Source organism: Lepus europaeus, chromosome 8 (assembly GCF_033115175.1).
Source record: "Lepus europaeus isolate LE1 chromosome 8, mLepTim1.pri, whole genome shotgun sequence".
NCBI lineage: Eukaryota > Metazoa > Chordata > Mammalia > Lagomorpha > Leporidae > Lepus > Lepus europaeus.
The window spans coordinates 11,126,612-11,138,916 of record NC_084834.1 but is presented as its reverse complement, the minus strand read 5'-3'; the positions used below and the strand labels follow the sequence as shown (position 1 = coordinate 11,138,916).

Genomic DNA, 12,305 nt, shown 5'->3' with positions numbered 1-12,305 from the left:
TTGTTATGCTGATCTTTTGAATTGTTTTTTGGTTTCATTTTTTAAAATTTCTTCTCATTTTTTTCTCTAATTTTAATTATTTGTTTCCTGCTACTAGTTTTAGGTTTGGTTTGCTGTTGTTTTTCTAGATCCTTGAGATGGAATGAAAGTTCATTTATTTGGTGCCTTTCCAGTTTCTTGATGTAGGCACCAATTGCTATCAATTTTCCTGTTAACACTGCTTTTGCTGTATCCCACAAATTTTGGTATGTTGTATTGTAGATGGATTTTCTTTTTTAATCCATTCAGCCAGTCTGTGTCTTTTAATTGGTGAGTTCAGGCCATTTACATTCACTGTGAGTATTGTTAAGTACCGACTTTGCCCTGCCATGTTTCCGTAAATAGTTCTGTTTTTGTATTTTGTTTGTACTTTTGCTGGGTCATTTTCTACATTCAACTACTTTTGTAAGGATGTTCCTGTTTCTGTGTTTTTGTGTGTAGCACATCATTGAACATCTTTTTAGAGCTGTGCAGGTAGTTAGAAATTCTTTGAATTTCTGTTTGTTGTGGAAGATCCTTATTTTTCCTTCATTCATAAATGAGAGCTTTGCAGGGTACAGTATTCTGGGTTGACAATTTTTTTTTCCCTTAGGACTTGGCGTATGTCTTCCATTTTCTCCTTGTCTTTAGGGTTTGTGATGGGAAGTTGGAAGTGAGTCTAATTGGGTTTCCTCTGAGTGTGATTTGTCTTTCTCTCCTGCAGGTTTTAAGATCTTTTGTTTATGCATTACCGAGGAGAGCTGTGCTACAATGTGTCAAGATGCAGATCTTTTCTCTTCCTGTCTGTTGGGAATTCTGTGTACTTCCTGTACTTGGATGTCTCTTTCTCCAGATTGCAGAAGTTCTCTGTTATTATTTCATTAAGAAGGCCTTCTAATTCTTTCTCTCCATGCCTTCTGACAGTCCTAGGATCTGTGTGTTGGGTTGTTTGATAGAATCTTGTATATCTCCTACCATGTTTTTCAGTTTCCTAATTTCTTCTTCTTGTGTTTGGTCTGACCTTATTATTTCCAGAAAACTGTCTTCTAGTCTGATATTCTTTTTTCTGTCTCACTTATTCTATTGTTAAGACTTTCCACTGCATTTTTTATTTGAACTATGGAATTCTTCATTTCTAGTATTTCATTCTAACTTCTCTTTTTTTAAACTTTTATTTAATAAATATAAATTTCCAAAGTACTTCCTTCCCACCTGCAACCCTCCCATTTCCCACTCCCTCTCCCATTCCATTCACATCAAGATTCATTTTCAATTATCATTATGTACAGAATATCAATTTAGTATATATTAAGTAAAGATTTTAACAGTTTGCACCCACACAGAAACAGAAAATGTACTGTTTGAGTACAAGTTATAGCATTAATTTGCATAGTATAATACATTAAGGATAGAGATCCTACATGGGGAGTAAGTGCATAGTGACTCCTGTTGTTGACTTAACAATTGACACTCTTGTTAATGGCATCAGTAATCACCCTAGGCTCTTATCATGGGTTGCCAAGGCTATGGAAGCCTTTGAGTTCACCAACTCCAATCTTATTTAGACAAGGTCATACTGACTTCTCTTTAATATCTCAATTTCTTGGGAACACTTTTCATTTCGATTGTGAGTTTATTTCTGATTGCTTCTAAGTAATCTGGTGATTAATTTTCTGAATTCCATATCTAGCGTAACCTCAGTCTCTTCTTCAGCTTCTATTATTGAAGAGTCGTAGTGTTCCTTTGGGGGGACTCATATTGTCTTCCTTATCCTTATTAAGGTTTTTTCTTTTGTTTTTTTTTTTTTTTTTTCATTTCTGGTTGCTTTTCTCTTTAATATGTGTCTTGGTGCTTGTGGTGATGTAACCCGTGAATGGCAGGGTTCTTGTCTTCGTAAGAAAGAATTCAGGCGTGAGACAGAGTAGTGGAAAAGTAAAATAGCAAAGTTTATTAGGGAAGGGACATCCGTAAGAACGGATGGGCACCTCTCCAGACAGGACCTGAGAGAGAGTGCCCAGTCGCTTGGACTGGGGGGGAGGGAACAAGGTTATATTGTTGAGTGGAGAGATTACACCTGGCCAGGCAGGCGGGCGGCTCAGCAGAGAGGCAGAGGGCTGAGCGCACCGTCCGGTGGAGGCTGGGGGTTTTTAAGGAGATGAGTATTTGTCTTCACACATCTCCTCCTGAAACAAAGGATTTTATGGATGCAAATATTAAGAAACTCCTATCTGAGTTTTCCTCTGAAGGTATCAGACAGGAGGCAGCCTAGCTGGCACCATCCTATCCCAGGATCTGGAGCAGGGTGTTTAAAATGCAGATACTGGGCTGCGATTGTGGAAGATTGTCAGGCAGAAGGGGCGGGGACCCCCACCTGGCAGATTATCGGGTAGGAAGGGGCAGAGTAGGATGCGAACACTGGGCTGCCCCTGAAACGTTATCGGGATGACTTTGAGATGCAGATGCATATGCTGGACATAGACATCTTCTCTTTAAGCCTTTGTGTCATACACACATAAGCTCATATCTGACTTCCTACCTAACAGTGAGATTTCCCACTGCTATGAGCTGCTATGTGTCTGTGCGTTGCAAATGGAAGCATGCAGGGCCGCCTCCAGGAGTCCTCCTGTTCACTTCTTGATCTTGATGGGGGCAGGTACGAGAGCTCTGATGCACTAAGCCCTGCCTTCTGGGGTTGGGCTTGCTTCTCACTTGTGCATGGAGTGAGCCTGAGATTTCGATATTTAGGACTTCTCCTTGTTGTACAGCCTGGTGGTGGTGATGGGGAAATTACTCTGGAATGTTGTGATCCTGTTCCTGGGGTCTTGTGAAGTGGCCCCCCCAATTGATGGGCATGAGCATGAGCAGCAAAGGCAGCAGCCCCCTGCTTACATTTGAAGATGTAAACAAACAATATGGCTTCTCCCAGCAGGCTGCAGGTCTGGTTGTGGGGCAGGGGAGACATGGATGGTAGGGGGTGCCCAACCTCTCCATTTGTTCCCCTGTTCTTCCAGCTTGGAGCTTCAAACACAGTTCGCCAGGCTCCTCCGCCCACTTCTACCTGCAGCTCCGTGGACTCGAGACCTCGTGTCTCACCTGGTCTGCCGGGGGTGGGGGTGGTGTCAGTCTCGAGGTTCGGTTTCTCCACTGCTCTTCCACCACTTTTTGCTCCCTCAGTGTGGGCCTGCTCAGTCTCTGTTGGACTCCTGGGCTTCTCTGCAGGAAATTCTCATGGCTCTGTCACCGCTGGCTATATCCCCTTTCCTTATTAGCTATTTTGCCCTGTGTGACTCGTCCTGTTGCCTTGGTCTGACCTTCCCCCCCTCCCCGCCCCATTACTATTGTATTGGAGTCCTATCTCCCTTTAGATCCATTAACATTTCTTTAAATAACCAGGTGACCTGTAACTAGGTGCATGTACATTTACAACAGTCACCTCTTCCTGTTGAATTGATCCCTTAATCATTACATGGTGCCCTTGTTTGTCTTTTTCAGCAGTTTTCACGTTGAAGTTTATTTTGTCTGATATTAGGGTGGTATACCAGTTCTTTTTTGGTTTCTGTTGGCATGGAGTATCTTTTTCCATCCTTTCACTTTCAGTCTGTTTGTATCTTTGTTGGTGAGAGGTGTTTCTTGTAGGCAGCAAATAGATGAGTCTTGTTTTTTAATCCATTCAGCCAGTCTGGTTTTTACTGGAGAAGTGAAGCCATTTACATTCAACATGACTATTGATAAGTAACAACTTGGCTCTGCCATTTTTCCATAATATTCCCATTGTTTACTTTGGATTTCTTTTGTACTTTTACTGGAGGATTTTCTGCCTTTACATTCTTTCATAATGATGACTATCTGTGTTTCTGTGTGTAGCACATCCTTTTTTTTTTTTTTGACAGGCAGAGTGGACAGTGAGAGAGAGAGACAGAAAGGTCTTCCTTTCTTCCTTTTTGCCGTTGGTTCACCCTCCAATGGCCGCCGCGACTGGCGCGCTGTGGCCGGCGCACTGCGCTGATCCGATGGCAGGAGCCAGGTACTTATCCTGGTCTCCCATAGGGTGCAGAGCCCAAGGACTTGGGCCATCCTCCACTGCACTTCCTGGCCACAGCAGAAGCTGGCCTGGAAGAGGGGCAACCGGGACAGAATCGGTGCCCCAACCGGGACTAGAACCCGGTGTGCCGGCACCTCAAGGCAGAGGATTAGCCTGTTGAGCCACGGCGCCGGCTGTAGCACATCCTTAAGGGGGAAAAAGAAAGAGAGAGAGAGAATGAATTTTCCATGTACTGGTTCACTCCCCAAATGGTCACAACAGCCAGGGCTGGGTCAGGCCAAAGCCAGAAGCTAAGAACTCCATCTGGGTCTCCCACTTGAGTGGCAGGGGCCCAAGCACTTGGGACATCTTCTGCTACCTTTCCCAGGTGCATTAGCAGGGAGCTGGACCAGAAATGAAGCAGCTGGGACTCAAACAGGGGCTCATATGGGATACTGGCATCGCAGGACCGGCTGTGCCACAATGCCAGCCCCTCCACAAATGACTTTTTCATAGCATACATTTTCTGTGAACTTTTTGAAGACCCTTGATACACTTCTGAAAAGTAACTCAAGTGAAATACAAGTTAATATCACACTGAGAGGCAGGCGTTTGCCCACACCCCATGGTGAAGAGCCTGGGTTCCATTCCCAACTCAGACTCCTGACTCCAGCTGCCTGTGAATGTGCACCCAGGGAGGCAGCAGGTGATGCCTCAAGTAATTGGGTTCCTGTCATGCATGTGGGAGACCCAGGTTGAGTTCCCAGCTCCTGGCTTTGGCCTGGCCCAGGACATTGTGGATATTTGGGGAGTGAATCAGTCAGTAGGTGCATTCTCTGTCCCTTTCTGCCTTTCTCTGTTTTTCTTCTCAAATAAAGAACTAAAGTAATTGAAAGTAACCTCTCATTGAGCCATACCCATCACAGTGTGGACAGTTAGAGTGGCAGGTGTTGCAGAAGAGGAGGAGCAACGGCAAGGCACACACATTGTGCTGCTTTGGAAATGGTCTCAACAGAACTGGTGACGGCGACAATACTTCAGGAACAAGGAATTCCACTTGTATATATCCTGAAATAGAAAACAGGAGTCACGTTTTCAAGAGTAAGACTGGATCAGGCTAGGATACGTGTATAAAATGTTCATAGATGCATCGTTGGTGGTAGTATCAAACTACAAACAACGGAAATGTCCTCCAGAGTAGGAAAAAATAGAAGGTGGCACAGGCATTTGATAAAATACATAGAGTGAGGAAAGTCAATGAAATGCAGATTAATTTTTTAAAAAAAATTTTTGCCAGGCAGAGTAAGACAGAGAGAGAGACAGAGAGGTCTTCCTTCCCTTGGTTCACCCCTCAAATGGCTGCTACGGCTGGCGCTGTGCCGACCTGAAGCCAGGAGCTGGGTACTTCCTCCGGGTCTCCCATGCGGGTGTAGGGACCCAAGCACTTGGGCCATCCTCCACTGCCCTCCTGGGCCACAGCAGAGAGCTGGACTGGAAGAGGAGCAACCAGGACTAGTAACCGGTACTCCAACCGGGACTAGAACCCAGGGTGCCAGTGCCGCAGGCGGAGGATTAGCCAAGTGAGTCACGGTGCCGGCCGAAATGCAGATTAATTTAAAAATCATGTTGGGCAAAGGAAGTTAGATACAAAGAACACATGCTAAATAATTCCAGTTATACAATGTTTTAAATGAGCAAAATAAATTTCTATGCTTTATATATAAACATACAAGTACATATATACACAAAGACATGTGAAGAAGTAGAATGACCAATGGAATCATAATTTTTTCAAAAAGTGATATAGTAATTTCCAAAGAGGGAAGGTGTTATAATCTGGACTTCTGAAATGCTAGAGGCATTATTTGTCTTGATTTACAGATGCAGTGACAATGATACTTGGTTTACTTCATTTCCATGGATAATACTTTGTGATCTGAAAAAATCTAAGCTTTATATAATTTATTGAATCTTATGTTTCACAACAAAATAAAGGTTAGGAAAAGAATACAAGCATTGTATTAATTAATAATTAAGCATATTGTAACTTATGCATTGCTATACAAAATATAATTGCATCATTATTTTAATGTTTACTGTGATTGGCATATATTGTAAATAATTTATAGCAAATTATTTCCTCTTTATAAAATGCCTTTGAAGATAGATACTGTTATCTATCAAGACTGTTTAAAGGTGTTGAGATTAGTGATGAATAAGCAAATGTGGGTTTGTATCAAGATTTATCTTAGTATCTGTTTAGGACAATCTCTGTCATTCAACCAGTGTTTCATTTGTAAATTACACTTAGCATGTGTCCTTTTGTTCTCAGTGTGCTTGATGAGCTTTCACTACCATGGCAGGCAATAGTGTTTGCTTATGGTTCAGTCATCACAATGTGTTACAAAGCAAGTCATTCCTAAATACATTATTGCTAAAGTCTGGAACATACTGTGATTCTAAAAACATATTGGCTTCTTTCAGGAGCTTTGTCAGTGGATGAATGAATATTACGGAAATGGAGAGTAGAAGGGAAAAGTAGGTCTGGTAGCCAGGTAGTTTATTAACATTAAAAAATAAAACACCTGTCCCCATTCTTATGTTGAGTCTGTTTACACTGACAGGTTCACTGCCTTGGGGGAGAAGTTGGAGCAGAAGTGTGGGAACATCTCCTTGTTATGATTCGTTGTCCCTTTTTGGCCCTTTCTGCTACTATCAGTAACCCTGAGCATCTCACTGAGTGAGTCTGAGATTTATATTCATTCTTTTTTTTTTTTAAATTAAAGCTTTGCTTGTTTAAAAAATTTTATTTAATTTAAAGTATACAAATTTCATCCATTTCCTGTGTGCAGATTCAGGAACGTGTGCAGAGCTCTCTGTGTGCACGGTCCAGCTGCAGTGGTCTGCCCTGGCAACCTAGGAGTTCTGAACGTGTGGCTCTGCACCCAGAACTTACCCAGCACCCGCTACACCCTGCCCCCTCTCACAGTCACAGCACCCTGGGCTCCCACAGACAAGGACTGCAAGAGAGTGCACTCTGCCCCGCTAGGCTGTCCTGTCCACAGGGAGGCTGTGTGTTTCACCCTGAGCAGACTCAAAGCCCACAGGGGTTTTTCCCCTTGGTAGAATCCCTGGGTTGCAATCAAGCAGAGTACTTGCCATCTGCAGCCCTGCTGCTGGGTGGGTACAGGAGCCCTGAGGGTGGCATTTCCCTTTGGTGGGGATGGCTCCCCCTCCCTGCCCTTTGCCATATGGGTGCAGAGGAGCTGGTGTTGTTGGCCTGATGACAGGTGGGGACAGACCCCACCAGTTGATTCGAACTGCTCTGGTTGCCCCTACCAACAGTTCCCACTAGCTGCTGGGTGCGCTCAGAGAAGCTGGAGCCGTGGTGAGGGAGGTGCTCCACTTTTCTTCTCCCACTCTGGGTGAGCAGTTGCCCCAGCTCCCCTGAGGGTTCTGGGCTGGACTCAGACACTGTGCAGTCTACTAGATTCTTCTTCCAGCTGCACCAGCCGTGGTGGTGGCAAGGGCCGGTGCAGTCTGACCCCACCTAGCTATCCTGGGCTGCTGGTTCCTTTGTTGTGTTCTTGCTCCAGGCTCCAAGCTCCTTGCTGTGTGTCTGTGCCTTCTCCTTAGGTCCAGGCCGTTTCCACTGCTTTTGCAAGATCTCCCACTGCAGTTTTCCCGAAGAGTGTAACTTCTCCACTTTTTTTTTCTGCTAAGTTCGCAGAGCCTATAGAAGACCTCTCTGTCACTATTCCACCATTGTGCCTCCCTCCAGTTGTATCTGTTTTTTAACATCTTACTTAAGAATAATTTTAAATTTGCAAGCAAATTGTGAGATACAAAGAGTTACCATATTCCCCTTCACCCGAGTTCTCCTGTTATACTTTATGTTGATATCTTTGTCAAAGTTAATGAACCACACCCATCATTTCCAATTTTTCATTTTATCTTTTTAAAATTTTTTTTATTTAAGGTAAACAAATTTCATGTGATTCATATATACAGACTTAGGAACATGTTTTTCTGCAACAATGATTGTTCTCTTTTTGTAACTAGGTGGTTGGCGTTAGTTAAAGGATATTGGCAATGTGTTGAAAGCACAATGGAAAATGCTGATCCATCAAGAAATGCCTTAAAAAGCTCAAAGAGACAACAACGAGCAAGAGTAGGAAAGCCATCGTACAAAGTTAGACTGGGTATGAATTTCTTCACTCGGAAGAAGGGGAGTGCAGAAGTAGCAAGCATACCCCGTGTGCTCGTCACATTTGAGGGCATTCTATATACGCAGAGCAAATTGTTCCTTATTGTAACCGTGAAAGGCAGTACATCTTACTTTCACTTACAGAGGAAATGAAATAGATAGGAAACAGCTCTAGGAGGTGATATTCCATGTTGACGTCCACAGAGCTAACTGACTGAACTTGGAGATCAAATTCTTTCCAAATATTGTCTAATTGGTGTCGTGCAAATTCCTTCATGATTTAATGTGATTGATATGGAGTCATAGCCAAGATAAGCATTTCACTCCTGTTCTGTGAGAAAAGACTCAAACAAACCTAGAGGACAGTTCTGGCTCACTGAACAATGACTGTTTCAAAATTTCCTGTTTCACCTGTGGTCCCAGCTTCTGTGCTATCCCCTGTTTCATCCAAGAAATCTTCTCCTTTCAGAACTTTCTTGATAGTTCGGATTATTAATTGTGCGAAATTTGCCTTTGAGTTTCAGTTTTATTTATTTTTTTTTAGAATGCTCTCCCTGTGTCACTTTCCTCTGTACTTGGCCAAGTTCTGTCTACTCTTCATTTGAAAGATTCTGCCTTGCGCCACATCCCGAACACCACCTTGATTTTTGTAGTTCAGGTCCCATAGGATGTCCTATGTTATGCAATTTCCTACCGTCTATGGTAGTTATTTTTGTATGTGCCTCTCTTTTCCTTGGAAAATACTGGATATTTGAAATCATATGCTTTTATCCATATCATAATTGTTTTTATTATGTACATACTCTAAATGTTTTACTATTGAATTAACGAGTATTGTTATACCTCATGCATTTGGGACTATTTCATGAGAATTCTCTGAAGTAGTATAGAATCATGTTTATCTGACTACTTTTTTATTTTTCTTATAACGAGAACAGTTTTCAAACATACAATTTGCAGGACATAATGATACTTCCCACTCTCCCTACCACCCTCCTCCATCCTTTCTTTTTTCCCTTTCAATTTTTGCAATAACATACTTTCAACTTATTTCACCACAGGCCTAGTCCTCCACTAAATAAAGGATTCCACCCACAGGAAGACTACTATTCTGCAGGGGTGTAGACAAGGGCTATAAACAATAATCAAATCTCAGGATGTCAGTGTCACTCATATACATGACTTTTTGTGTACTCTATATCTTACTTACCACAAATCAGAAAACCTACTATTGTCTTTTTGGTTCTGGCTTATTTCACTAAGTAAATTGGTTTCCAGTTGCATCCATTTTATTGTAGAAGAGGATTTCATTCTCTCTCTCTGTTTTTTTTTTTTTTTTTGGCTGAATAAATTCCATCATGTATGTATACCACATTTTCTTTATCTAGTAATCAGTTGATGGGCATCTAGGTTAATTCCATCTCTTAGCTATTGTGAATTTCAGATTCCTATATGTGACATTCATGCTTTTTAATTTCATTTTTGTTTTAATTTTAATTAATTTTAAGAATCAATATGCTTATAGGTACAAGTCTAAGAACATAATGATATTCCCTTCCTCCCTCCCAATCTCCTTCCTGCTACCTTTCTTTTTTTTAGGTTTTGAGATAGCATATTTTAAGTTCCCATTACTGTAAAAAGGCTTAATACTAAAAAAAGGTTAATACCTTACCTAATAAGAAGTTTAACATGTAAAAAGCAAAACAACCCTAGTTTAGTGGGAATATACACAGCGGCTACAAATAACTGAAGAGAAAAAGTGACCATTTCACCTATACAGTTTTTTAAATGAAGTAGAACCAACGACAATGTAACATTTAAATATTTCCTGTGTGGTTACAGGATAATGATTAAGTTCATTTAGACTTTAAGCCATTTTATCTCAACTTTACACACAAGAATAATTTTGTGTAGATTGCAATGCAAATAATTATACATTACTTTTTGGTACTCTTTTCATTACCACAGATCAGGGAAAACATATGGTATTTGATTTTTTGAACTGGCTTATTTCACTAAGTATAATCATTTCCAGGTACATCCAATTTATTGTGAAAGACAGAATTCTATTTTCTACAGCTGAGTAATATTCCAAAGTGTATGTATTCCACATTTTCTTTGTCCAGTCACCACTTGATGGACACTTGGGTTGATTCTGTATCTGAGCTGTTGGAAATTGAGCTGTAATAAACATGGATGTACAGATAACTCTTTCATATGCTGACTTTATTTTGTTTGGGTAAATTCCCAGGGGTGGGATAACTGGGTCATATGGTATATCTTTTTTCAGCTGTCTGAGGAATCGCCATACTGTCTTCCACAATGGCTGTATTAGTTTGCATTCCCACCAACAGTAGATTAGGGAAACTTAAAAAAAAAAAAGGTTAATTTATTTGAAAGACATAGTGACACAGAAAGGGAAAGATTGTCCATTTGCTGGAACATTCTCTCAATGGCCATAATAGCTGAGAATGGGCCAGGCTGAAGCCAGGAGCCAGGAGCTCCATCTGTCTCTCCTACGTGGTTGGCAGGGGCTGAAGTACTTGGGCCATCATCTGCTTTCTCAGTACAATATCAGGGTGTTGGTGGATGGAAGTGGAGCACCCGGGACCTGACCTGTCACTCTATGGGATGGCAAGGTTGCATACAGAAGCTCAACCAGGTGTGCCACACAGGCCCCATATACATGTTTTCACTTGACAATGTCAAAGTACCTCATCTGTGCCAGATCCCACTCAAGTCCCTAGAGATAGAGCAGGAAACAACTCCTTGCTTTCCTAGAGCTTAATTTTTATGGAGATGGAGGGGTTAAACAATGGGTAAGTAAAATAGATAACATGTTAGGTAGGTAAGTGCTAAATTGTCCTAACATTAAGTGGCATATTAACAGAGCCCTGTGGCATATTGGATTCCTGGATTTAAAAAATTCGTAAATGACAGAAGAAGACTCATTTTCTCTGGGAGATGGTGATACTGTTCTCAAAGACAGGGAGATGATCCAATAGTAATAGCAGCAGTAACACCCGTGTTTCCTATTGAAATAATTGAATGGGTTGCAGGCCTTTTTATTCAAACCATGTTTCTTGTGCAAAAGCATGCTTTCCAAGAATATTTAGAAAAATATACACTAGGAATTACAAGAAGCAAGGATGGACTGTGACTGAAGATTCAGACCAGGAGGGCAGGTAAAACATCTGTGTGCGGTATAGGCACAGAGGCTCCTCCTCCACTGCATGGCCCTGTTGTCGTTTTGTCGACAGAGGCCTCCAGCACAGCTCTCCCTAGGCCTGGCTGTCTTTAGAAAATCGGAATTACATCATTGTTGAGAGAGACAAACCCATCTTAATCCGCATTTTAATTCCACTTTCACAGTGTGGTACAAAGAACGATACAACGATCTAGAAAAGTATGTGTGTTCTCTAAAGGATAACGATTTTGTCATTGCACACTACCACCCGTGCGCTGCGCTCACAGTCAACCATGTAAGTACAAAAGCACTTTGGAAAAGGAGGCGTCTAGGTGGTTAAAATCTGCATATGGGACGGAGATCAATGGCTTTTCATTTTCTGCTTTTTAGATAGAGAAGTATGGAGTCCCTGCAGACCTTCAGTTTTCTCCTCGGGAAAGCATACTTCTGTATGATGCTATGGTACACATTTGGCCAGAACGGTCAAGAATGCAGGTGCGTGTACAAAAGTAAACACTAGGCACTGTTTCTCTCTCTGTGTGTGTGTAAATACGTATAATATACTTACATATGTATATATATTTCAAAAATTAGAGGAAATGGAGTTGTAAGTTTGTTTTGGTGCAAAGTAATTTTGAAATTCATGCAGTTTGTTTCCCAATACACATTTCCATGAACTTTTTGGAGATTTCTCGTGTGTGTGTGTGTGCATTTCGTGTATGTGTATGTGGTGTTTGTGTGCATGTATATTTGCATGTGCTGTGTGTGTGTGAATATGGTATATGTATGTGTGTGAGTGTGATGTATGTGTGTGAAGGTGGTACATGTGTGCGTGCGCGTGGTGTATGTGTTCACGGTGTGTGTGTGTATGT

The 12,305-nt window shown here is 41.7% G+C and overlaps 1 protein-coding gene across 2 annotated transcripts in view; it reads left to right on the top strand.

Annotated features, from left to right (window-relative positions):
* LOC133765832 (probable ATP-dependent RNA helicase DDX60) overlaps nucleotides 1-12,305 on the top strand; it is a 74,286-nt gene that overhangs the window by 23,041 nt on the left and 38,940 nt on the right. For both annotated transcript variants that reach the window (XM_062199370.1, XM_062199371.1), the window contains 4 exons: nucleotides 6,664-6,779; nucleotides 8,102-8,241; nucleotides 11,619-11,728; nucleotides 11,824-11,928. In XM_062199370.1, the coding sequence (XP_062055354.1) occupies nucleotides 6,664-6,779; nucleotides 8,102-8,241; nucleotides 11,619-11,728; nucleotides 11,824-11,928 (471 nt within the window). The remainder of the gene's footprint in view (nucleotides 1-6,663; nucleotides 6,780-8,101; nucleotides 8,242-11,618; nucleotides 11,729-11,823; nucleotides 11,929-12,305) is intronic.